General features: G+C 39.7%; 1 protein-coding gene across 2 annotated transcripts in view; it reads left to right on the top strand.

Moving 5' to 3' along the window:
• Nucleotides 1–722: 722 nt before the first annotated feature.
• LOC124556514 (membrane-bound transcription factor site-2 protease) overlaps nucleotides 723–24,342 on the top strand; it is a 47,886-nt gene continuing 24,266 nt past the window's right edge. The window contains exons 1-4 of one of the 2 annotated variants that reach the window (XM_047130468.1): nucleotides 723–1,101; nucleotides 1,232–1,510; nucleotides 11,146–11,249; nucleotides 20,928–21,174. In XM_047130468.1, the coding sequence (XP_046986424.1) occupies nucleotides 1,027–1,101; nucleotides 1,232–1,510; nucleotides 11,146–11,249; nucleotides 20,928–21,174 (705 nt within the window). In that variant the 5' untranslated portion in view covers nucleotides 723–1,026. The remainder of the gene's footprint in view (nucleotides 1,102–1,231; nucleotides 1,511–11,145; nucleotides 11,250–20,927; nucleotides 21,175–24,342) is intronic. The other variant, XM_047130469.1, reaches the window with a different exon arrangement.

Raw genomic sequence — 24,342 nt, 5'->3', positions numbered from 1 at the left:
TTTGTCCTTGAGTGGGAAAGTTTGATGACCACTGCACTAGATGAACAAAAAGCTGATTCAAACATGTTTCGCGCGTCAGATATGCGGCGATCTCCTGTCCATACGCTCCAACTTGTGTGCACAGATGTGATTTGTCACTCAAATCTCCAACTCCAACTTCCAGATTTGCGCACATCTCATTTATGTGTAAATCTCTTTTTCACATGCAACAATCTGTTTGCGCTCGTGATCTAGTGGCTAGCGTTGCTACCTCTGAATCACGGTGGCCCGGGTTCGATTCCCGGCCGGGTTGTGGATTTTCTCTGCCCGGGGACTGGGTGTTTGTGTTGTCCTCATCATTCCATCATCATTCACGAAAGTGGCGAGATTGGACAGTGTTCAGATTGGGAATGAGTATGGCCGCTGATGACAGCGCAGTTGAGCGCCCCACGAACCAAACATCATCATCATCACAATCTGTTTGCGCAGATATGATGTGCGCAGATATTTGCGCAGACAGATCTGCTTGTGAGTACTGGACAGGCCTTAAGTCACTGGTACGTCTTGGATTCACTCGAGTTCAGTGCACGAATAATGTCATGTAAATGTTGCAAGCTGTAAATAAATTTTGTTATTATTCAGCAATTTCCAGTGCATGTTATTTAAGTGTTTAGTATTCCAACAATCTCACTGGCGTGCACTAGATAATGGCATTGGTCGTGACGAAGTACAGTGAGATCTTTGCCAGTTAGTTTGTAAACAACGTGTTTGTGTATGCGATAAGACATGATAGATGCATCGCTTGAGTATTTTGTGATGTAATGTTAGATAGGGCGTTATGATAGTTCCAACACACAGTATTTTTGTATGTAATGTTAAATAAAGTGTGATGTGCAGTGTTGTTCGTACTTCTTTTTTTACTTCTTCTGACACATCGGTAGGAGTTCAGTGCGCTATGGAAACTTTTAGCCCCAGGTTTCAACACAAGTAGCTGTCAGTTTTCATTCCACATCGGTTTCATAAATTAATTTGATTGTTACCCTGAAAATGACTTTCATAAATGTTATTGTCGGAGTAGTGGTCGTGCACTGTGCCCTTTACTTCTTCGATATACTATTTAAGGTAATTTGTAGAGAACTGAATGTATCTCGTAGCTTTCGGTAATTCAATAGATGTAAACTCTTCCTCGGCGAGTTAGCTTTAAATTTTCTGCATCATGGGCATATAAAACATTACGTTTCTTTCTTTTCAGAGCTGCTCTCACTACCCATACATCTATTTTCTTCAGAATGTTGGACTTAATATTGAACCGTTTAAAATAAAATGGTTTACTACAGCATTTAACAGGATATTTCAAAAATGGGGGACGTGGCACCCAAAGTTGTTGCGCTGCTGGTTCACAGTCGGTTCTTGGGTGTCACTAGCACTAGTTCCCCTCGCAACATACATAACGATTAAAACTTGTTTTGACTTCTGGCAAACAGCCTCTGTTGAGCACGATCGTAAGCATTCGGTTACCCTGGAGCCATTGGTGAGTGTTTATTTCGTAGAGAACTAGGTACAAAACTGATAATCATTACAGTGGTTATTGCGTGGTTGATGCCAGAGGTTTTCAAATTTACATAGCTTATAGGAGGTCTGTATCTTTCAGTGTTCGATTTTTTATTTCGTCACAACAGACTGATAAATCGATGATTTTTGTTCCTTTCGCTACACATTTGTTATGTGTATTTAGTAACAATATGGAATAACCATTTAATTTAATTTGCTACATGGTTCATTGGTTTAGAACGTATTGTTGTCAAATAAAAGTTGATCTTAATACTTGTTTGTAACAGCCCTCATGAGAGCCAGTAATTTCAGTAATTAGTACCACTGAAGAAACATTAAGTGGTAGGCAACTCACGAATGGTACAAACTTTCCACACCTGGAATGATGTGGGTGGATGGACTTATGTGTGGTGTACAGATATTTTGTTGGTTGTAAGTTGTTTTTATTGTGTATTATCATCAGTTCATTACACCTGGATCAGAATAACAAAGTGATTAACAGTCAGCCAGTGTTACCCACTTGCATTATGACTATGGTAACAACAGCTATAAGATCCTCTACACAATGCGATCACACCTGCTCCATTAACATGCAGTAGTGAAGTCACTTTGAAGGATAATATCTCAGCCCTATTGTGTGCATTTTTTTTATCCTGTTATGAACACCACACTGAGAAACAAAGCACACAATTTAAATAAATCACATCAGTAAAACTGGTCTATTCTAATCCAGGTGTAGGATAGTGTACAAAAGTATGAGTGAGTTGTAGTATTAGGTTTGTAACACCCCTTTGATGACAAGGTCATTACAGATGGAGGATAAGCACGGATTGGAGAAGGAAGGAAAAGGACATCAGCAATGCCATTTTCAAAGGAACCAAGCTGGTATTTGTCTTAAACAATTTAGAGACATCACGAAAAATGTAGATCCAGATGGCCAGCTGAGCATTTGAATCCTTTTCCTTCCAAATGTGAGTCCAGCCCCTTAATGACTACACCATCTCATGTGGTAAGGATACATGAATCATAGGAGTTATTTGAGGTTGAGGGTAGGTAAGAACACGTAAATCAATAATGGTGACAGTGTATGAATGTAAAGCAAATGCAGTGTAGCATGAAAAAACTGAAGAAGAGGAAGGAAGAAGAAGAAGAAGAAGCAGCTGATTGCTATTAATGCTCTGATAGTAATTTTTAGTCCGGAGAGTAATAAAACATTTTATTACTCTGATTTTTCCCTTCTTACAAGTTGTGGATATGTTCACATTTATTCGTTGACCTTTTGACACAACACCGTGATTCATTTATATAAAACAAACACAAGTTATTGGTAGTTTCTTCAGTGGCCTTTAAGTATCTTTGTATTACAAATCAAGATGTAGGCTAAAATTGTATTTCTTGTGAATGTCATTATGTCATGTCATGATAAGAACAGTTTGTGTGAAACAGATTCACTGATAAAAAAATGTCAGCATTCCCCTGCTAGAAACGTAATGTTAGAAGAATAATGTTATCATTTGATTAATATGTTCTAGTCATGTTCTTCTCAAGTGGTTATACAACTGTACATTTAGCTTAACAGCATACATTTTTAAGATGGGCAAATGTGCCATTCTTTACACACTAATAAGGGACCAAAATGCCATGTTTGCCATTATTGTGTACATTACTCACTCTCTGCTGTTGCACCAAAAATAATAATAATTTCGGTGTGTAAACTCTGTTAATTACAGTATAGCTAACTTATTTATTCTCATTTGTGGTGTACTCCATACAGTGATCTTTCTGGGAGTGGAAAATTACTGTCATTCAACAAGCTAGTCTTTCTGTCTTTTTATGGAAAATACAAACTTTTTTGAATAATTGAAGTTTCAGTACCACTTCAGCAACTCAACCAAACTATCACCTTCCAACCTAATGTAGAACTCAGGCTGTGCTACAGGTCAGTCAGTCACCACAACCTACTAATATAGATGGAAAAAAAGTATTATCAGTGTTCTGTTCTCTTTCTGTGTGCACACAAATGACTTCACAAACTTTGTCAGTATGTTATGGTACAAAGCCGACACCTAGTATTGGTTGTCTCAGTTGGCCCAAAATTTTACTGTGCTTCACATTATGGAACTGAAGCTCTCACTCCAGGTTTGAAGTGTTAGATCCATGATTGGCAGTTTGTGGTCTTGTGATTGCAGTACAGTGGTATAATATGAGCTTATATTCAGGAAAAGGCTTGGGACTGTCATTTGATTTTAAGAGGGAAGCTAAAACAGCTTGGGTCTAACCCGCCACTACCCTCACCAAAACTAAGTTTATTGGCGGTATCATTCCCTGTATATCTAATAAAGCCAACCAGTGCCCTTAAATAGTGCAAAGAGTCTCTCTACCAGTTTTTTGTTAGACACAATTTCTTCAGGTCTAGTTGTCCCGAAGATTCTGTATCTTTTACTCTCCAATGCCATGCATTCGAAGATTAGGTGTGATGCAGTTTCTTCACCCTCATCACAGATCCTACATTTAGGGTCTTCTTCCATTATATCCATTGTGTGTTGGTGTTCTTTGAAATTCCCGTGGCAGGTGAGTTTGATCTCTTTCCTGTTCAATCCCAGGATTACAGAGCTTCTTTTAAAACACAGCTTGGGCATCATTACCTTGACATGTTTTTGTTTATGGACCTTGGTCCAATATCCTACATGCTGTTTCCTATGCCAGTTCCGTAGCTCTAATTTGATCATAGCCTTGGTGATTGTCAGGACAGGTTCTGGTACAATAAATGGAGTTGTTGCCCCCATCCTAGCCAATCTGTCGGCTTGTTCATTGCCACAGATCCCTGAGTGGCCAGGGACCCACTCTAGGTTTACCCTATTGCTTCCCCTTAGCTCCACCAAAGCCCTGTGGCATTCTGCAACAATCTTAGATCTTGTTGCAGGAGCTGCCAGTGGTTTCAGGGCTGCCTGGCTGTCTGAATAGATGTAGATGCTACGATCCTTGTAGCCCCCTATGCATATTCTCCACACATGCCCTGATTGCAGTAACTTCGACTTGGAATACGGAAACCAGTTTTCCTAGAGAGATGACACCGTCCAGTCTTGGCTAAACCCCATACACCCTTGCCCCAACGCCTTGATCTATTTTCGACCCACCAGTGAAACAAACGATGTCCCCTGTACAGTGTCAAACTGTTTTTTCCCACTGTTCCCTGCTTCCAGTTGTTATATGGTAAGGCTTGTCGAAGCAGTTGGAAGTTGTTATATAGTCAGCAGGCATTTTCCCAGCCATTCCTATATTTACCTCACTCACTAGCTTGGTGTGTGATTCTGGAGATCTGAATGAAACCCAGTTGTTGCCAGTTTTAAGTCTGTGTGCCCCAGCTGCTGCCTCCACCTTGGCCCAAAGGGGTAGTGGAGGTATGTCCAGCATGGCTTCCATTCCAGCAGTTGGTGTGCTCCAATTCCACCTGTTATGGCTAAGCAGGCCAATCTCTGCACCTTTGCAAGCTCCTTAGCTGCAACCCGCTGTTCTACCTTCTTCCACCACACTGCGGCCCCTTAGGAAATCCTAGGTCTGACCACTGTGGTGTATATCCATTGCGTACCCCTGGGGCTTAGGCCCCAGTTTTGCCACAAGCCCTTCTAGTACTCACTAGAGTACTTTTTGCCTTGAAGCAGATACTCTTAATGTGAGGGGTCCATGTTAGCTTCTCATCTAAGGTTACCCCTAGATATTTCACTATCCCCTTCACAGGCAGAGTTTCATTGAAGAGCCTTAGGTTCCAACTTGAGTGTTGAATATGTCTCTTCGTAAATGGCACCACAACAGTCTTCTTAGGATTAACCCTCAGATCCTGTTTAATGCACGAATTTTGCACGATGTCCAAATCTCCTTGTGCCATATTTCTAACTGTGTCAGTAAATTTGCCAAGTATTACTATGACAAGGTCATCAGTGTATCCTTGGTAGAAGCATTGTCTGGAATTTAATTCCTCAATGAGTTCATTCACCACTAGATTCCATAATAGAGAGGACAAATGTCCTCCTTGTGGGCAGCCTCTAGTGATGTTAATTACCATCTTTTCATTCAGCATGGTAGCCTCTACCATCCTTCCACAAAGCATTGGCCTGGTCCACCTGCATATTGTGGTCCCCAGGTCATGCATCTCTGCTGCCCTTACCATGGAATCGAAGGTCGTGTTACTGAAGGCAACCTTGAAGAAGAAAATTTTGAGAAAGTCTCGCCTTTCGACATCCAGAAAGGTTTAGTAGAAATTGCTAAGAGACTAAAATTTGTAAAGTGGTTGTGAAATGGAATGCTGTTGGCAGAAACATCCAGTTCCCAACAAGCTGTTAACCCATAGACAGCGACGTGCCCAGGGGGAATATTCCATCGACACCGAGCTCCGTAGCACCTTGAACTTCAGAAAAGGTGTTGTGTTATATAGGGACTTAGTTGCTATTCCTATAGAAGAATTGAAGAGTGAGTGGGCTCAGGAGGAAACTGTTGATGTTCAGAACATTATGAAAAGGGTAGATGGAGCCCTGGTAAAATCCGACTCCTGTATTCTTACCTTCAATACCAACAAAGTCCCAGACCATGTCAAGGCAGGCTTTCTTCATCTAAACATGTGGCTACATGTCCCAAACCCAATGTGCTGTTCTAAGTAGAAGTGTTTTGTGCATACAGCTGTTGGGTGTAAGGGAGAAGTGACATGTGGCTACTGCAGCAAGGCAGCTCATGAAGGAGTTGGTTGTTCATCTCCTATCAAATGTATAAACTGCTCTGGAAGCCACCCTGTTTGGAGTATGGCCTGCAGAATCTTTCTAGAGGAATGCAAAGTACAGAAAATAAAAACAACAAAGCGTATCCCCCTACGGTGAAGCGAAAAATATCTACAAGTCCGTACAGCCCCCTGCATTTGCTACATCTTACATCTTTTGCATCAGTCCTTCAGGTAAAATCAAGTAGTAAACCATCGGACCATGTCAACATGATTCTACCTGATGCTTCATCTGCCTCTTCTCCAGGGATGGTGGAGTATGAAGTATGTGTGAGGCGATCGTCTCGCCACACGACAGAACCTCTGCCTGCCGCAGTCTCTCACCCCAGCAGAGAGACAGGATGAAGGTGCTACCGCCCATGCTAGATGACTCCCATACTAAAGTGGAACTTGTGGGGATGTCTACTACCTCAGGGTAGACCACTGTGTTTGTGTTTCCGGGAGACTAATTTCAAACAATCATACAGAGGAGGAGTAGGTATTTTCATCAGTACCAACTACCACTCCTCGCCCCTCTCCTTTACAATGAATTTACAAGCAGTTGCAATATCAGTGCATGTGTGGCATCCATTGACAATATGTTCCCTTACGAGCCCCCAAATGATGCGCTCTACGAAGAGTCTTTCAGTGACCACCTTACGCTGCTCCCCACCCCTTCATCCTCTGTGGTGATTTTAATGCACACAGTGTGCTCTGGGGATCTACCACTACCAGCCCGAGGGGTAGAGCAACTGATAGGCTTCTCGTGTCATCATGTACATATTTGCTAAATACAGGACGGAGCACACACTTCTTCACTGCAACTTGCTCGTTCTCTGCCACTGATCTCTGGTTTGCTCTCTAGCCCTTGCTCACACTGTTCAATGGGAAGTGGTCAGTGGCTTGTACAGAAGTGATCACTCTGCTCTGAATTCACCTGCCAAGTGGAATGGAGCACGAAAGGAAACCACCACAATGGGTGCTCTGTAGAGCAGACTGGACACTTTGTAGTTAGTTAGCCCAGTTTGAACATTGTGTCAATGTCGAGGTATGGGTGGATCGTGTTACCAAAATGATCCACTGTGCCACTGACATGCATTCCACAGTCCACAGGGCAGCTGTCCTTTGGTGGAGCGACGAGTGCTGCTCTCCAATCAGGACTAGGTATGCAGCTGTGCATAGGTTCAAGTGCCAGCCAACTGCAGAGAATCTTGCAGGCTTTCAGGTGGCGAGGGCAAAATGTCACCAGATTATTCTAGAGAACAAGAAGTTGTCGTGGCATCAGTTCCTGAACACCCTTACTCATTCCACTAAGAGTTCCGTTGTGTGGGAGATCATCAGGAGAATTTCTGGGAGAGGTGGGAGATGCCCCATGCCTGCTGTAATGAGGAACGGCACCTCCAAACCAGTCTGATGACAGACATTGCCCAGACTGTGGCAGCCTACTTTGGCACAGTTACTGCAACTGCCAGTCAGGATCCAGGTTTCCAGTGCCACAGAGTGGTTGCTGAGAGGAGAAGTTTGTACTTCTGGTCCACCATTGATGAAAATTACAACTGCCCATTCTCCATATGAGAGCTGGATTCTGCGTTGTCTACGGCTTGTGACACATAGACTGGTCATAACAGAATACATCACAGTGTGCTGCGGCACCTCACAAGGAGAAACAAAGATATCCTCTACATACTTTTTAATACCATTTGGGCATCAGGTCACTTTCCCAACTCGTCGTGTGAGGTAGTTTTAATTCCTTGTTTAAAACCTGGGAAAGATAGTACATGCCTGAGTAGTTATCATAGTGTTGCCCTCTCGATCTGTGTGAGAAACACCTTGGATCAGATGGTCAACTGCCACCTTGTACCTTGGAGCAGATTGTAAACTGCCACCTTGTCTGGATCTTAGAATCCAGGCAACTCCTTAGTCACTTTCAGTATGGGTTCAGGAGGTATCACTTCACCTTTGATAACCTGGCCCTCCTGAAGGCAGCTATACAACAGGCTTTCTTGCGCCGGCATCACCTTCAAGGTACATTTTATGACATCGAGTATGCCTGTGATACTACTTGGAGGCTTCTTATCCTCAAGCAGCTTCATGAATGGGGCTTTAGTGGATGTCTTCCCATTTTTATTCAGTCCTTTCTCTCGCTATGGTATTTCCGATACCAAGTCAGTGGCATCCTGTCTGATCACATTGAGCAGGAGAACGGTGTCCCTTAAGGTAGTGTTTTATGTGCGACTGTCTTAGCCATAGCTATCAATAACATTACGCCAGTTGTGAGAAGTTCTGTCCAGTGTTCTTTGTTTGTGGATGACTCCTCTGTGTTTTGCTCATCTGTAGACCTTAACAGCAACACATCAGTTGCAACTAACTCTTCTACATTTGGATGAATAGGTGCAGAAGAGTGGTTTTATTGTATTCTTTTTGACTGTTCTCATTCCCATTTTAAACTTTCCTGAGTTGAGGGTGAAGGACACTGATATTAATTTTAAAGACCAAATGTGGTTTCTGGGCAAAAAAAAAAAAAAAAAAAAAAAAAAAAAAAAAAAAAAAAAAAAAAAAAAAAAAAAAAAAAAGTGCCCCTTAAGGCTCTAAGTATTTCAAAATGTCTTATTCATATTACATGGGGAGCAGACTGGACTTTTCTGCTCCAGTTTTACAGAGCTTTTGTGCGCTCTCAGATCGGTTATGGGTGCACAGTGTATGGGTCTGTGAGAGCCTCATATTTAATAATGCTAGACGTGGGATTCGGTTGGCCACTCGGGCATTCAGAAGAAGCACCATACCAAGCTTCTGTGCAGAGGCTGATGAACTGCCACTTCACATCAGGCGACAGCTCCTCACATTGTGCCAGGCATATAAAACACTGTCCACAACATACACATGTGCATACCATACCATTGTTCAACCTCCAATGGAAATGCTTTTTTGTAACTGGCAATGGGCAACAAGGCTGTATGGGATTCGGGCACAGGATTGCTTTTTAGTGATGGGTGTGGTCGGTCTTAATGTTTTACATCGAGGTTGGACCAGATTTTCACAGTGGCTCCTCCAGAGGCCCAGACTTATTTTAGATGTGTCCATTTTTAAGAAAGATAGTACTCCAGATCTTACATTTCAGTCTCTGTTTTTTAATATTTTAGGTTTGCACATGGTTTCATGGTAGTGTACACTGATAGCTCCAAACAAGGGAATTCCCGTGGCTGCTCTGTAGAGTTCCTCGACCGTGTCACCAGGATTCACCTTCACGATGAATATACCGTTTTCTCTGCAAATAAAGCAGTTTCATTCTGCTGGGTGCTAGGGCATGTGAGGATACGGGGAAAAGAACAGGCCGATCAGGCTTGCAGAGGACAGGATGTGGCACAGTGCCCTACTCCCCTGCAGGCTGTCATTTTTACACTATATAGGAAGTTTATGCAGTTGTGGGATGAGGAATGGCTGGCGGTAACAGACAATAAACTGCGGTCGGTGAAGTCAACTATCCGGCCATGATGTTCCTCCTGCCGGTTGTTCAGACGGGCCAAGGTGTCCCTCACGTCTTCAAATTCAGCACTGCCCTCTTACACATGGCTTTTTCCTTTGGCGAGAGGCTCCACCATTTTGCGATGCTTGTGGCGTGCAAATATCTGTATGCCATATTTCAACAGAGTGCATTTTATACCATTATGCAAGGGCAGAAACAAATATTAGTGGGGATCTGCCCTCTATTTTAGCTGATGGTGACACAAGTGTGACTTGAGTTTTAAAATTTTGTGCTGTGACTGGACTCTGGCCTAATCTTTTACGATGGAGGTTTTAGTGTGTTGCAGAGTGGCTGGCTTTATTTTATTTTATTCTTGCAGTCAACCAGCCACGTCCATTTGCTATATTGCTCTAACTCCTCCTACCACTTTCTTCCTGTTTAGTTAATGTTTTAATATTGGCAAGATACTTCATTTTAAGCCTCTGTGTGGGTACACACACACACACAGTCACATCTTAGTACAAATAATTCACTCAAGTTCTGCACCATGGTTTCAAACAAGATACATCATTTGAAACTGGAATTTATTCTTTTATGCAGAGCACATGCAACTCTAAATTGAAGTCAACAGTAATTTTTGTTGTTGTAACAAAAGCATTTGAGTCTTTGAACATTTTGTACTTGTGGACAAGTTGGTGTTGCTCCAGTCCTGGGTGGTGCTAAGTCAAAAGGATGGCACTCATTTTGGTGGGTCAGAGGGTATGTGGAGGATAGTAAGTGACTGGGCAGACAAGGCACATGAGATCTGTTTTTGGACAAGGTGGAGAGGGTAACTGCGCAAAAACGTGATCCTGAACATGGCATATGATACAAAAATAAGGAATTTTACAATCGTAGAATGATGAAATACTACAAAATCAAACCTTGCAATTCTAAGACCTGAAAATGGATGACAAGTGTTTGTGCATGTGTCACATTCAGAAACTTGTTCAGAAATTGAGTGTTGCAGTCTTCACTGTGAACATAATCTCCACTGGCAATGAAATGTGAAATATTGTTCACTTTGCCATTTTTCCCACGCTATTACTCCCTGAGGCGCATTTTTTTGTGTTGTACATTAACAAGGAATATTCTTAGCCCATAAAGATTATTTTTTATTTTTGTTTAGCCGTCATAGTAATATTGTGCACAAATTAGTATTTTCAAGATGTGTACTTTTTCTCTCTTGTTTTCCAGTCATTTAAAAATTATGTAGCAAGTGTTAGAAGTATATTGCAAGTGTTGTATTATTTTGTGTATACTGGACTGCAAGTTTTGGCTGTCACTAATGCTGTACTGTATTCCACTACTGCAATCTAGTCAGCAGTTGTTGACAATTGCTACAGAGGCAGATATCCTCTTGCAGGTACCTGGAGTAAATTTGCCAGCAAGTGAACTCGGATACTATGGATTAACAATGATTGCCTGCAGTATTGTTCATGAGTTTGGTCATGCAGTGGCTGCAGTTCGGTGAGTGAAGGTATTGTTATGAACCAACCCATATTTCCTAGTTTTCCAGTCGTGGAAATAGGTAGCCAAGAAATAGTCCTGATAAAATAATAATAAAAATAACAATAATTAAAAAGAGGCACACTCAATTGGATCTGCATCTTTTGCCCAGTAGTTCCATACTTACGCTGTGAGGTTTAACTTATATGCTGTGTACCTCAAGACAAAGCCTCAGTGCTTTGAAATTGGTAAAAAAAAGGCAATTGTGGAACTTTTTTGCCTTGAATGTTTACTTCTGCACACACTCCAACATTTTTTTTCCAGAATGATCTGTGCTTGTTTTCTTCTTTAGGCTCTATTTAAGTTTCTGACAAACTGATTGTTTCTGTTAAGAAAAAGCAACATTTTCGAGCCAATGAGCAGAGTGCTTCTCTGATTTAAGGTGTTTCACAACATTATTTTTCTTTTTGTGCCCAATTTGATAATTACAAAATCAATAGATTATACATTCCGATCATTCATGGGAATTCATAGCCATCCAACCCATACTTGACAATGCTACAGATAGACCCAACAAGGTACTGAGCATAGAAGTAGCACTAAAAATAACTCTATTTGCACATTAAGGGAAGACTTTTAGTGTGGTTGTAATATGTTGACAGGTTTTGTTTTCCATTCGCTTTTGCACAGAGTTGGGGACACTATAAACTGACATTCAGCCATGAGTATGAACAAACTAGAATTTAGACAACTGGAGGGGAGAGAAATGGTGAGGTGAAATGAGTCCTGCCTCCCTCTTGCAAGACAGCCAGTCTACACTCCTGTTCTGTGTTTCTGCAAAACTCGAACTGGCACATGGTCAAAAGGATTGCCGATCCTTTCTGGTTTCGTGAAGGCTGTAATCGAACTCCACGATGGACCTGGATTAGTCTCTTCTAAGAGAAAGGAAAACAATGAGCAACACACAACACAAAGCATTGAGTGATGGCTACTTTGAAATTGGTTACTGATGATGGCAGTGTCATAAAAGAGTTAGTTAAAGCCTGACCTCTACCGGTACTTGATTTAACTACAGCTCAAAACACTCACCACCTAACAGAGTCCATTCAACCACGTACAGTTGATGTGGCAGCAGAACATTGAGTGCATCGATACACTGTTGTGTTCATGCACTTTCAGTTTTGCAAACTCATTATACATTATTGTTTTGTTTGGGCTTGACCATGATGATATGAAATACTAGTAACCAAAATTGGTAACATTTTTGATATTTATTTGCAAAAAATAAAACTATTTCACTCTACCTCTGGTAACATAGCTCACCTGAATACAGCCTGTTATGAAACAGCATGTATTAAGTAATTTTGTGTTCTCGCCTTTTGAGACAGAATTTACATCAATATTTGGATTTATTGCAAGTGCAATTTTTTTTTTTTCAGGTCCCTATTCATTGCATAGCAGGTTCAGTATATGTGAAAGTTTTTATCATCATTTTGTGTGAAAACACACTTGACCTCTTAGCAACAAATAATCCTGAGCTAATAATGGGCATCAAAACACATACTGGGACAGATAAATATTCTCTTGCTGCCTTCCTGAAAGACACTCTCCACTCCTTCCAAATTAACAGTGTAAGTCTGGACCAGATGTGGCTTGAATTGAAAGTAATAGTATCAACAGCAATTGAGAGATTTATTCCAAAGAAATTAACAAACAACAAAGCTGGTCCTCCGTAGTACACAAAACAGGTCAGAATGCTGTTACAGGAACAATGAAAGAAGCATGCCAAATTTAAACGAAAGCAAAACTCACAAGACTTGCAATCTTTTACAGAAGCTTGAAATTTAGCATAGACTAAGAAAACTGTGTCTCAAAACCTGGCAGAAAATCCAAATAGATTCTGGCATATGTAAAGTATGCTAGCGGCAAGACACAACCATGCTTTCTCTGTGCGGTAACGATATAAATACTATCAATGACAGTGCTGCTAAAGCAGAGGTACTAAACACAGCCTTCCAAAATTCCTTCATCAAAGAAGATTAAGTAAATATTCCATAATTTGAATCAAGAACAGCTGCCAACATGAGTAACGTAGAAGTAGATATCCTCCGACTAGTGAAGCAACTTACATTACTTAATAAAAGCAAGTTTTCCAGTCTAGGTTGTATACCAGTTATGTTCCTTTCACGGTATGCTGATGCAATAGCTCCATACTTAACAGTCATGTACAACCACTCGCTCTATGAAAAATCCATATCCAAAGACTGGAAAGTTGCACAGGTTACACCGATATTCAAGAAAGGAAATAGGAATAATCCATTAAATTATAAGCTCATATCATTAACACTGATGTGCAGTGGGATTTTATAATGTATATTGTGTTTAAACTTTATGAATTATCTTGAAGAGAACAGTCTATTGAAACATAGTCAACATGGATTTAGAAAACATTGTTCTTGTGAAACACAGTTATCTCTTTACTCACACGAAGTGTTGTGTGCTATCAAAAATGGATTTCAAATTGATGCCGTATTTCTAGATTTCCAGAAGGCTTTTCATACTGTACCTCACAAGTGGCTTGTAATCAAATTGCGTGCTTATGAAATATAGTCTCAGTTATGTCACTGGATTTGTGATTCCCTGTCAGAGAGGTCACAGATTATAGTAATTGATGGAAAGTCATCAAGTGAAACACATGTGAAATCTGACATTCTCCAAAGCAGTATTTATCTATATAAATCATTTAGGAGACAATCTGAGCAGCCGTATTAGATTGTTTGCAGATGATGCTGTCATTTATTGTCTAGTAAAGTCATCAGAAGATCAAACCCAATTGCAAAATGATTTAAATAAGTTATCTGCATGGTGTGAAAATTGGCAATTAACCCAAAATAATGAAAAGTGAAAGTTCATCCACATGACTGCTAAAAGGAATCTGTTAAACTTTGATTACATGACAAATCAATAAAATCTAAAGACTGTAAATTCAATTAAACTCCTAGGAATTACAATTACTAACAACTTAAATTGGAAAGAACACACAGATAATGTTGTGGGGAAGGTGAACCAAAGACTGCTTTTTATTGGCTGAACACATGGCAAATGCAACAAATCTGCTAAAGCGACTGCCAACATCACGCTTGTCCATCCTCTTTTGGAGTACCGCTGCGCGGTGTGGAATCCTTACCAGACAGGATTAATGGAGTATGTTGAGAAAGTTCAAAGAAGGGCAGCGCATTTTGTATTATCGAGAAATGGGGGAGAATGTCTCATGGACATGATACAGGGTTTGGGGTGGACATAATTAAAACAAAGGTGTTTCTCATAGCGGCAGCATCGTCTCATGAAATTTGAATCACCAACTTTCTTCTCTGAATACAAAAATAATTTTTTTGATGTTGACCTACATAGGGAGAAACAGTCATCTAATGAAATAAGGGAAATCAGAGCTCACACAGAAAGATATAGGTGTTTGTTTTTCTGCGAACTGTTCGAGAGTGGAATAATAAAGAATTATTGTGAAGGTGGTTCAATGAACCCTCTGGCAGTAACTCAAGTGTGATTTTCAGAGTAGCCACGTAAATGTAGATATCTTCATTGCGTTCATCCCCTGAACCCATTAATTTCATTTCAGTGGATTTAATTAATTTCATTCTCTGTATATTTGGCTCATCAGATTATTCTAATTTGACAATGCAGGAATACCAAGAATATTTAATTGTGATTGACTAGGTTCTGTAGGCTTTAAAGAAACAAAAGTGTAGTTCCCTTACTTCACATATGAAAAAAGAGAGCACTTCCTTTGTGCATTGTGTACTCAACCAGCAGGTAGCGTTCCTTCTGTTGTGATACAGCAAAAAAAAAAAAAAAAAAAAAAAAAAATTACCAAGTAGTGTTGATTAACATAGATCAGTTTATTAAAAGGAATATGAAATTTTTAAGAGCTATCAGTTTTCATGTATATCAAAATGCTTAAACAAAAAGTTCATGCTTTTATTCATGTGTGTCAAATATATACTTTCCGGATGTATTGTTTCTTTTTAGAATGCCAACTACATGCCATCTAAAGGAACTAATTTCAGTTAGTAGCAAAGGTGCTGACATGTGTGTACTCAACAGTAAATGTTCAATGAATACATATTTCTCAGGACAGCAACAAACTTGTAACAATCAAATCATGTGTGATTCCTTAGCAATTTGCTTAAAATGTGTTTCACGTTATAGAATAAACATATAGTGACAATTGAAAACCTATGATAGGTCTTCAAAATACATACACTCTTTCTTTCTTATGTCTATTATGTATTTCATTCAATGCATTTTAGGCTCTGTTTATTTGACAAAGTGTATGTGTCTGTTGTGCAGGGGTTCAAGAGACTCGAGAACTTTATAGAGCTACAATTCCACACATCCTATGGGAACAGTGTAGTGTCACAGATTGAAGTCTTGCAACAAAGGCAGGTCACAACTCAACTTAAAACTGGATACATCATAGTTCACTTATAACTATACCAACACTTTCATGAACTATGCCTTCGTGGTAGAGATGATTAAATGATAGTGACTCAGTTGCAGTTGTAACCCTCGCTGAATTCTGCTGTTTGAGAGAGTTTTGTGTAATTTGACTGACTGGATAGAAATGATAGTGTACAGTTTGTAATTGTAAGTTTGCATGCCAACACCCTATATTAAATTTCGAACTTTCCATGTTTTCTGGTATGAGTGCACAAAAAGGTGTAAATAGTGATTATCATGGAGAACCTTAACACTTGCAGTACTTGTACAGGTCTTGATTACATGGTAACATCATGTTTCACTTTCTCCCTTTATTTATGCTGTAGATTCACATTATTCTGACCACTTCCTAGATGTGAGAACTACAGAATGTACATAGCTCATGAGAAACATAGTGTGATGTGCACTGTTGAAATAGGTACCTACGGAGACTGGCAGGCTATTTGTTCACATTTTTCTGACTGTTGCTTTAGACAGTGTAGCAATTTATCTGAGTTGCAAAAGGGGCGGTGACAAACATTTGGGCCAAGGAGTAAATATATTTGAAATAGTGAAATTTATAAACTTTTTCATTATGTCTGTGGTGAAAGTGCATCAAAAACAGACATAATGGCACCACTGTGAATAACTGCTGTGGAAACTATGAAACACTGTGTGCTGTTTATATCAACTAAAGTGGAGTGTGAAGTACAACTAGACTTCTACACTGGAATACCTCACTGCCCAGATATATCATAGGACTGACAGACTCTTGTTTACCATAACAGCTTAGCAAATCTTACTGTGAATGAGGCCCCAAAGCATGATATTTACACCATTGTTAATGATGCTGCATCAGTTAACAAGACTATAAATTTGATTGCCAGTATCGAAGTTGGACCGCTGTTGATTGACAGTAATGACCTTGTCCAATGAGTCTCATTTATTTCCTTTAAGGGACTATAGACATTATCATAACCAGCAAGAAACAAACATTCTAAAGCTGTTTCTGAAGAAAAAAGGAAGAAAAAGACAATTTGGTCTTTTTCTAGAGGTAACAAATATTTTCATGGCATATCCTTAGAGCATTAATCTCCATGGGAAATATCATTAACTCATCAGTCGCGCCTTGTAGCAGTGACAGCAGCAGCTACCACCACCTGATGATGTCGAGCAGTTGCATCGAAGAAATATTGTACGATTTACACAATACGATCCGGCGGCAAACCCGAGAAGCGTATTTGCAACTCATTATTACTTGGCAAGGTGAAGTGACCATTGTGAGAACTTGATCATGTGACAAAGTACTGTCACATTCCATTATAAAACAGTGCACATTGTTAGCTCATAGTGTGAGTGCCAAAAGTTTTCATGGAGAAACGTTTGGTAGAAGCTGCGACAACTTACTGTTATTGGCCTCAATTTTAATGACATTGAGAATGAGAAAGGTGTGATGGTGCTGACAGAGAAGGTAACGGGAGGTGCAAAAAAATGTGGACAAGAAAAAATTAAAGAAGCCAGTGATGTGCAAATTACAGGAGGGGGGTCACCATGCAAGGTGTGGCAGGATTCAAATATTTGCCCCAAAGTAGAATGAGCGAAATGCTCACAATATATATTTTATTGATGATGTAGATAAATGTGGTATTAGGCAGCAATTGCTGGAATATTTCGAACAATACAGAAAATATTATCTTTGTAAAAATTTCACAGCTTTGTTCACATAGAACTGGAGTTCCAGGCTACTAAATAAACTCTAAGAAATAATTGTTCCATCTGTGGGATTTTATTTTAAAAGGTGCCAGAATGAATGATAACTATTTGTGGCTGAAAGAACATACTTGCTAAAAGGGCATATAACATTAATTTTCTTACAAAAAGTGAAGCATCCAAATTAAAGTGGTCAGTAGCTAATTTAGATGAACTGTGCATTCATATAAACAGCACTGTGAATAAATGTTGCCAAGCAACAGCATGTAGAGAGCATTGTCAAACAACTGTCTCAGCTAATGTTTCATTGTTGTGAATGCTGAATTTTCTTTCATGTTCGCTTGTCCTCTATGTCTATTACAGGAAAAATGTAAGACTATCATGTGGAAACTGAGAGAAGAAATTAAAAATATATAGAGATATGAAAAGGTGAACTTTTGACATTAATTAAGAAGCACCAACCCTCCCCTGTTTATTCCACTGACAAAATTTTGCAAGGAAACAGTTCTCTTCCCAACTCTGCCATACCATATGAACTTACATCCTTTAGAAATGGTCAGGAATCTTGCAAAGAATAAGATGTGTAGTCATAATATGTCAAGCATCACACGATCTAACCCGAAAACATAATGGCTGATGCTTTTGCTGCTAATAGATGAATGTCATGTGTCTTAGAAGATAGATTAAGAAAAGACTAACCTACGTTTCTCGCATTTGTAGACCTAAAGAAAACTTTTGACAATGTTGACTGGAATACTCTCTTTCAAATTCTGAAGGTGGCAGGGGTAAAATACAGTGAGCGAAAGGCTATTTACAATTTGTACAGAAACCAGATGGCAGTTATGAGAGTCAAGGGGCACGAAAGGGAAGCAGTGGTTGGGAAGGGAGTGAGACAGGGTTGTTGCCTATCCCTGTATCTGTATATTGAGCAAGCAGTAAAGGAAACAAAAGAAAAATTCGGAGTAGGAATTAAAATCCATGAAGAAGAAATAAAAACTTTGAGGTTTGCCAGTGGCATTGTAATTCTGTCAGAGACAGCAAAGGACCTGGAAGAGCAGTTGAATGGAATGGACAGTGTCTTGAAAGGAGGATATAAGATGAACATCAACAAAAGCAAAACTAGGGTAATGGAACGTAGTCGAATTAAATCAGGTGATGCTGAGAGACTTAGATTAGGAAATGAGACACTTGAAGTAGTAGATGAGTTTGGCTATTGGGGAAGCAAAATAACTGCTGATGGTCAAAGTAGAGAGGATATAAAATGTAGATTGGCCCTGGCAATGAAAGTTATTCTGAAGAAGAGAAATTTGTTAACATTGTGTATAGATTTAAGTGTCAGGAAGTCTTTTTCTGAAAGTATTTGTATGGAGTGTAGCCATGTATGGAAGCAAAACATGGACAACAAATAGTTTAGACAAGAAGAGAATAGAATCTTTCGAAATGTGATGCTACAGAATAATGATGAAGATTAGATGGGAAGATCACGTAAGTAATGAGGAGGTACTGAGTAGAAACTGAGGAGAAGAGGAATCTGTGGCACAACCAGACTAAAAGAAAGGATCAGTTGGTAGCACACATTCTGAGGCATCAAGGGATCACCAATTTAGTATTGGAGGGAAACGTGAAGGGTAAAAATTGTAGAGGGAGACCAAGAGATGAATACACTAAGCAGATTCAGAAGGATGTTGGTTGCAGTAGTTACCTACTCGGAGGTGAAGAAGCCTGAACGGGATATAGCAGCATGGAGAGCTGCATCAAACCAGTCTCAGGACTGAAGACCACAACGATAACGTCACCTACCCTGGTGTAAGCCTTTCAATGTAAAACACTTCTTTGGTGACTTGTGCAGCAATTTTGCTGCTTTTATATTCAGGCAGCTTTTCAGTTGGTCTAACAAGGTTGAGTTAAACTCCTTCCAGGCCTTTCCACCCGAGAAAAAAATTAGGTGGTCACAGGGAATTGAACTCATGACCTCGATATTCCAGCAAAAATGAGAACTACTAGACCATGCAGTCAGTGTGCTTGTACTGTTTGGCTTTAGATTTTTGTGTTGTGACAGTATAAAACTACAAGGACCATATATCAGGTAAAAAAAGTGTGCGGTGACTATTGGATGAGAGAGAGTATGATGGATGAAGAAACTGAAAGTACAACAAAATCAGTCATATAAATACATCTGGAGCTGAAACAAGAGATGACAAAACAACATCAACAACTGTGGAAAACAGTGATATTGTGAGAGAAAGCAGTTTTGCTATACTGCCAGTGAAGTGTTGTGAGCAGCCAAGTTGAGATATACTGTCTCTCCTGTTTGTGTTCTTGTTCCCAATGGGCACTTCATTTAGAGGCATGTACAGACATGTATGTTGTGGTAGTGCTCCATTTGTAACTGGAGCATACACTGTTACTTCCTCCCCTTCCTGCTTCTTTGGCATAAATGCAGTGGTGCTGTCACCGTGGCTAGGTAACCAGGTCACTTTGACAGGTAATAGGTTACAAATTCATTTTCAGGGGTCATGTTTACCTCTACTCTACGATAATCTTTGCTGGGATTGATTTGATCTTTTGGCAGGTTGATGCACTATGTCAGCTGGCTAAATGCGTCTTCAGATAGTTTTAAGAGCAGGATTGTGTGTTTCAAAACACTTGGTCTCCGAATTCCACGTGTTTATTCAGCTGAGCTTCTGTGAGACCACCTTGAGGATGAAGTTTGCTGTGGAAATCCTCCAACATATACACTTCTGCGGCCACAGGAAGCACTGCAAGTAGCATGTCTCCAGGTTCTTGTGGGGACTTGACAGCACCAGCTTGAGTCACTTTTGACTCATTTAGCTGTATGCAACAGATGGCAATTACTCTCAATTGACAGCCGGCAGTTATAGTGTCACTACTGTGAAGTGCAGTGCCTGTTGAGAGACTTTGTGAATTTTTGGTACCCGCCAAGGGCTACACCGTACATGCTGATAACAGTCACTGTGACTTGCATGTCCCTAGTGAACAGACACTGTTTCTTCAGAAAAATCTGAGCAGGCACTTGCATTTAGCATGTGCTAGTTGTTGGGTGCTCACTTGGTATGTTTGACAAGTCACTTTTTTTTTTATTATAGAAACATCATACGAGTAGTTATTTTGGTTGAAGATGTAGTTAACCCCAAGTACTGCCAGCATATGACTCTTGGTTTATTAAAATGATACTTTATTTATCCCAGTAACTTCTCGGCGAGCTGAAGTACACTAGTCTTTCTCATGGAGGGTAAGTGAAGCTTGTAATCTCTAGCAGTTCCTATGTGATGAACATGTTGGTGCACTTGTGGCTTTTTAATGTAGGTGAAATTTTAGTACATAGTTTTTTGCACTTGTAGCTCCACAGAGTGATGATGTGATTATTCATGGAATGTTTTCATTACCTCAATCATTTTTTCATATTGTGTGTGTATTTGTTATCTGAATGTGTAATAGTGCAGTTGCAAGTTTTGGTCATTTTCTCTCTTTCAGGGAAGATGTTCACATATCAGGCTGTGGCATAATCTTAATAGCTATTGTGCCATTAGCGTATGTTAATCTTAATTCAGATCAACTGGAATCCCTGTCTCCAAAGAGGCAACTACGAATTTTGTGTGCTGGTGTATGGCACAACATTGTCTTAGCAGTTTTTGCAGCTATATTCCTATGGCTGTTGCCACTGATTTTCTACCCAGCTTTTGATTCAGGCAGTGGTGTAGCAGTGCAGAACATCAGAGAGGTATTTGTCTGTTTACTGTTGATTTTTAAGCTCTCATACAATGGTAATTGTATCAAAAGGCAAATTAAATCGAGAAAAATGTTAAAATTACAAAGCGATAGAATGGCTGAGCAGTACTTACCTCTAGAGGGCAAAATTTCTAGTACTGGTGAGAGAGACACTGCAAGTGGAAAGTGAAAGCTAGGGATAGGTGATTTTTACTTGAAATGTTTCTGTCACCAGTAATAGGGACTCTGCATACTGAACTATGGTAAACTTGTTATAAGATTAGTAGAACATCAGTAACATCATAAACTCATTTCAACATTCAGTGTATATCATGTAGTCAGTATTGAATTTCAAAGACCTGCAGTAAATTTTGCTAAAACTGATGTATGGTCTTTTTCGTAGTAAATCCACAACATTAGAAATATTGTACAATATAGGCAGACAGTAAAAGTCTTGCAATAAATGTCATGAATTTGCCACGTCTTTGATAATGATTCACTTCATGTTTATTTTTGCATACTCTCTTTCTCACTGCAACCTTTAACTGTAATGTTGTTAAACCTTTTACAGTGTTAATATGGCACTACGTGTTGTATCAGGGTTTCAACACCCTGCTCTGAAATTAATTCTCCTTCTGCACCAAAAACTATTTGTTATCGATCAGCTTTATTTCAGATTCAAGCCACCATGAAAGAGTTATTGCTCCTACAGTTGCGCACCAACCGAAATGCAGTTATGTTGTGTCTCCCTGTTGTATTATAAACAACCAGTTACCAAAAATGGTTAATGATTGATGGATATGGATGAGAAAATATTTTGCGAGGACAGTTATAGCAATGAAAATTCATTTCACAAAATTATTCAGAGTACTGAAATCCTCCTCGTTGTACTTCATGACACTTTCTGTAACGCAGAGAATTTTATGGAAATTGACTTTGGCAGCAAAAGCCTACAAACTTTCTATGAAAATTCTTGGTAGGTTTTGCTGCAGGTTTCTGTGCTGTCCAGTTGTTTTCACTCTAGGTTTCTGTGCTGCCCAGTGGTAGCATTAGTATTTATCAATTGTTACAGTTTATATTCAGTTACCGGTAAACCTCAATTCTTTAAAGAATCAAACTCCCATGCGTAAAAAAGCTTCAAACGTCTGATCACTGTGCAAATGAGTTAATGTGTTAAATATTTGACTTTAAAAATGTAAGCAAGAAAAAGTTTAGGAAAGGTTTGAAATTGCACTTAAAAGTTTTTTGGAAGTCACTAAGTGCTCTTATTATGGAACACTGCCTAAACATAGTCTGGGTAATTTGCATTCCATTGTAAGCAAAAGCTAGTTTTTCCTGCATTTAAATGTTTATGACATTATGTCTCCTGAATTACGTGTTGTACAGTGATCTAATTTTGCAGGTACAGTAAGTGGTATATGTGGGTACTGGTGCTGTGGTATATGTGGGTACTGGCGCTGCAACCTGTGTTGCAAGTGTAGTAGGCAGTAAAGGAATAATAAACTAAAAAGTCGTGCATGATGCTGAAGTTTTACTTCATTAACAGTGAAAGAACTTTCTTCCTTTCATCATTTTGTGGGGGCTATCAGTAAGAAAAAGTTTTGGAAAGGTTTGTAATTATGTGTAAAGTTTATTAGAAGTCACTAAGTCCTCTCATCCTCAAATACTGGATGAATATAGTCTGGGTATTGCACCCCATCGGTTACACTGCCTCAAGACAAGCACACAGTTTCTAACTGTAATAATTGTGTTAAGCTTTAACATAAGATTATACGTCTTTATGAATAGCTTGTGATAGCTTTTTAAATTTGATCAACTATCACACAAAATATTGAAACTGAATTTTGTTTGCCCCTGTAACCAGTTAGATAGGCAACCTGCAACTAGGATAAGATTTTGGAATAGCAGTTAAGTAATATAGATACCTATCAGTCTTAAAATCTAAATCTTAGGAAGCTTGATTGTTTTTGATGTGAAGTCGAAGTGATGTTCTTAGAAAGGGAGTTTTGATTCCAATGAGTAACTTATGGCAATCATAAATGAACATTTTGCAGACCAATGGGAGAGTAAAGGTGATCTCCCCCTCACACACACACACACACACACACACACACACACACACACAGTAATTGTCCCAATGCTGGGGATCCACTTGGGTGAATAGTTGTATTAGGTGGAATGGGCGAGAGGAGCAAGGGGCTAAAGGACAAACGGGCAACAAGGGAAATGTATGGGAATGTGAAACCAGCAAGGTGGTGCAGTCAGGGATACTTTTGTGCAGAGCTGAGGTTCTTAGTGAACAGATAAAAATAGGGGTTGTGGATTTTTTTTGCATTGTACAGGATCTTGGAACGGAGTTTGTGGTAGCAAGACAGGGTCTGGAAGCTATGAGAGACTGGTAGGGTGAGTTCTCTGGGGATAGCACAGTGATTATCACACTAGGTTCAAATTTGGGAGAAAAGCGGTTCAAATGCCCATCTGACCATCCAGATTTTCTTGGTTTTCAAAAATCACAAAATGCAAATGCTAGGATTATTCCTTTGAAAAAGACGCTGCCAATTGACTGCTGCATCCTCCTCCCAAACTGATCTTGCACTCTTCTTCTTACCCATTCCAACCAATACAAATCCTTCTCACCAGGAGATCCACAGCAGTACTCCCCCATTGTTAGGTCTTTACAATATCAGTTTATGACTTCCATAATCTTCTCATTGGAGTTAGAACTTCCATCAAAAAAATTCTTTGATTTGTGAATAGGCAGAAGCCGGAGGATACCAAATTTGATTAATAGAGTGTGTATGCCAACATTTAATACTACACATCCCAAAGTTTTCCATTGCTGAAGTAGCTTTGTGGTCAGGTACTTTGCCCTGGTTGAAATTTGTTTTTATTTTCTTTTAGCAGTCTAGGTCTCTTTGCACATATTTCAAAAGGTTCAAATGACTCTGAGCGCTATGGGACTTAACTTCTGAGGTCATGAGTCCCCTAGAACTTAGAACTACGTAAACCTAACTAACCTAAGGACATCACACACATCCATGCCCGAGGCAGGGTTTGAACCTGCAACCGTAGCAGTTGCGCGGTTCCAGACTGGAGCGCCTAGAACCACTCGGCCACTGCAGATATTTCTTCCACCTAGTTGCTCCAGAACACTTGCATAGTATTGGCCATGAAATCAACT

This window comes from Schistocerca americana, chromosome X (genome assembly GCF_021461395.2).
Source record: "Schistocerca americana isolate TAMUIC-IGC-003095 chromosome X, iqSchAmer2.1, whole genome shotgun sequence".
NCBI classification, from domain to species: Eukaryota; Metazoa; Arthropoda; class Insecta; order Orthoptera; family Acrididae; genus Schistocerca; species Schistocerca americana.
Note: the sequence above shows the minus strand (reverse complement) of the source record. Positions and strands in the feature narration are given on the sequence as shown.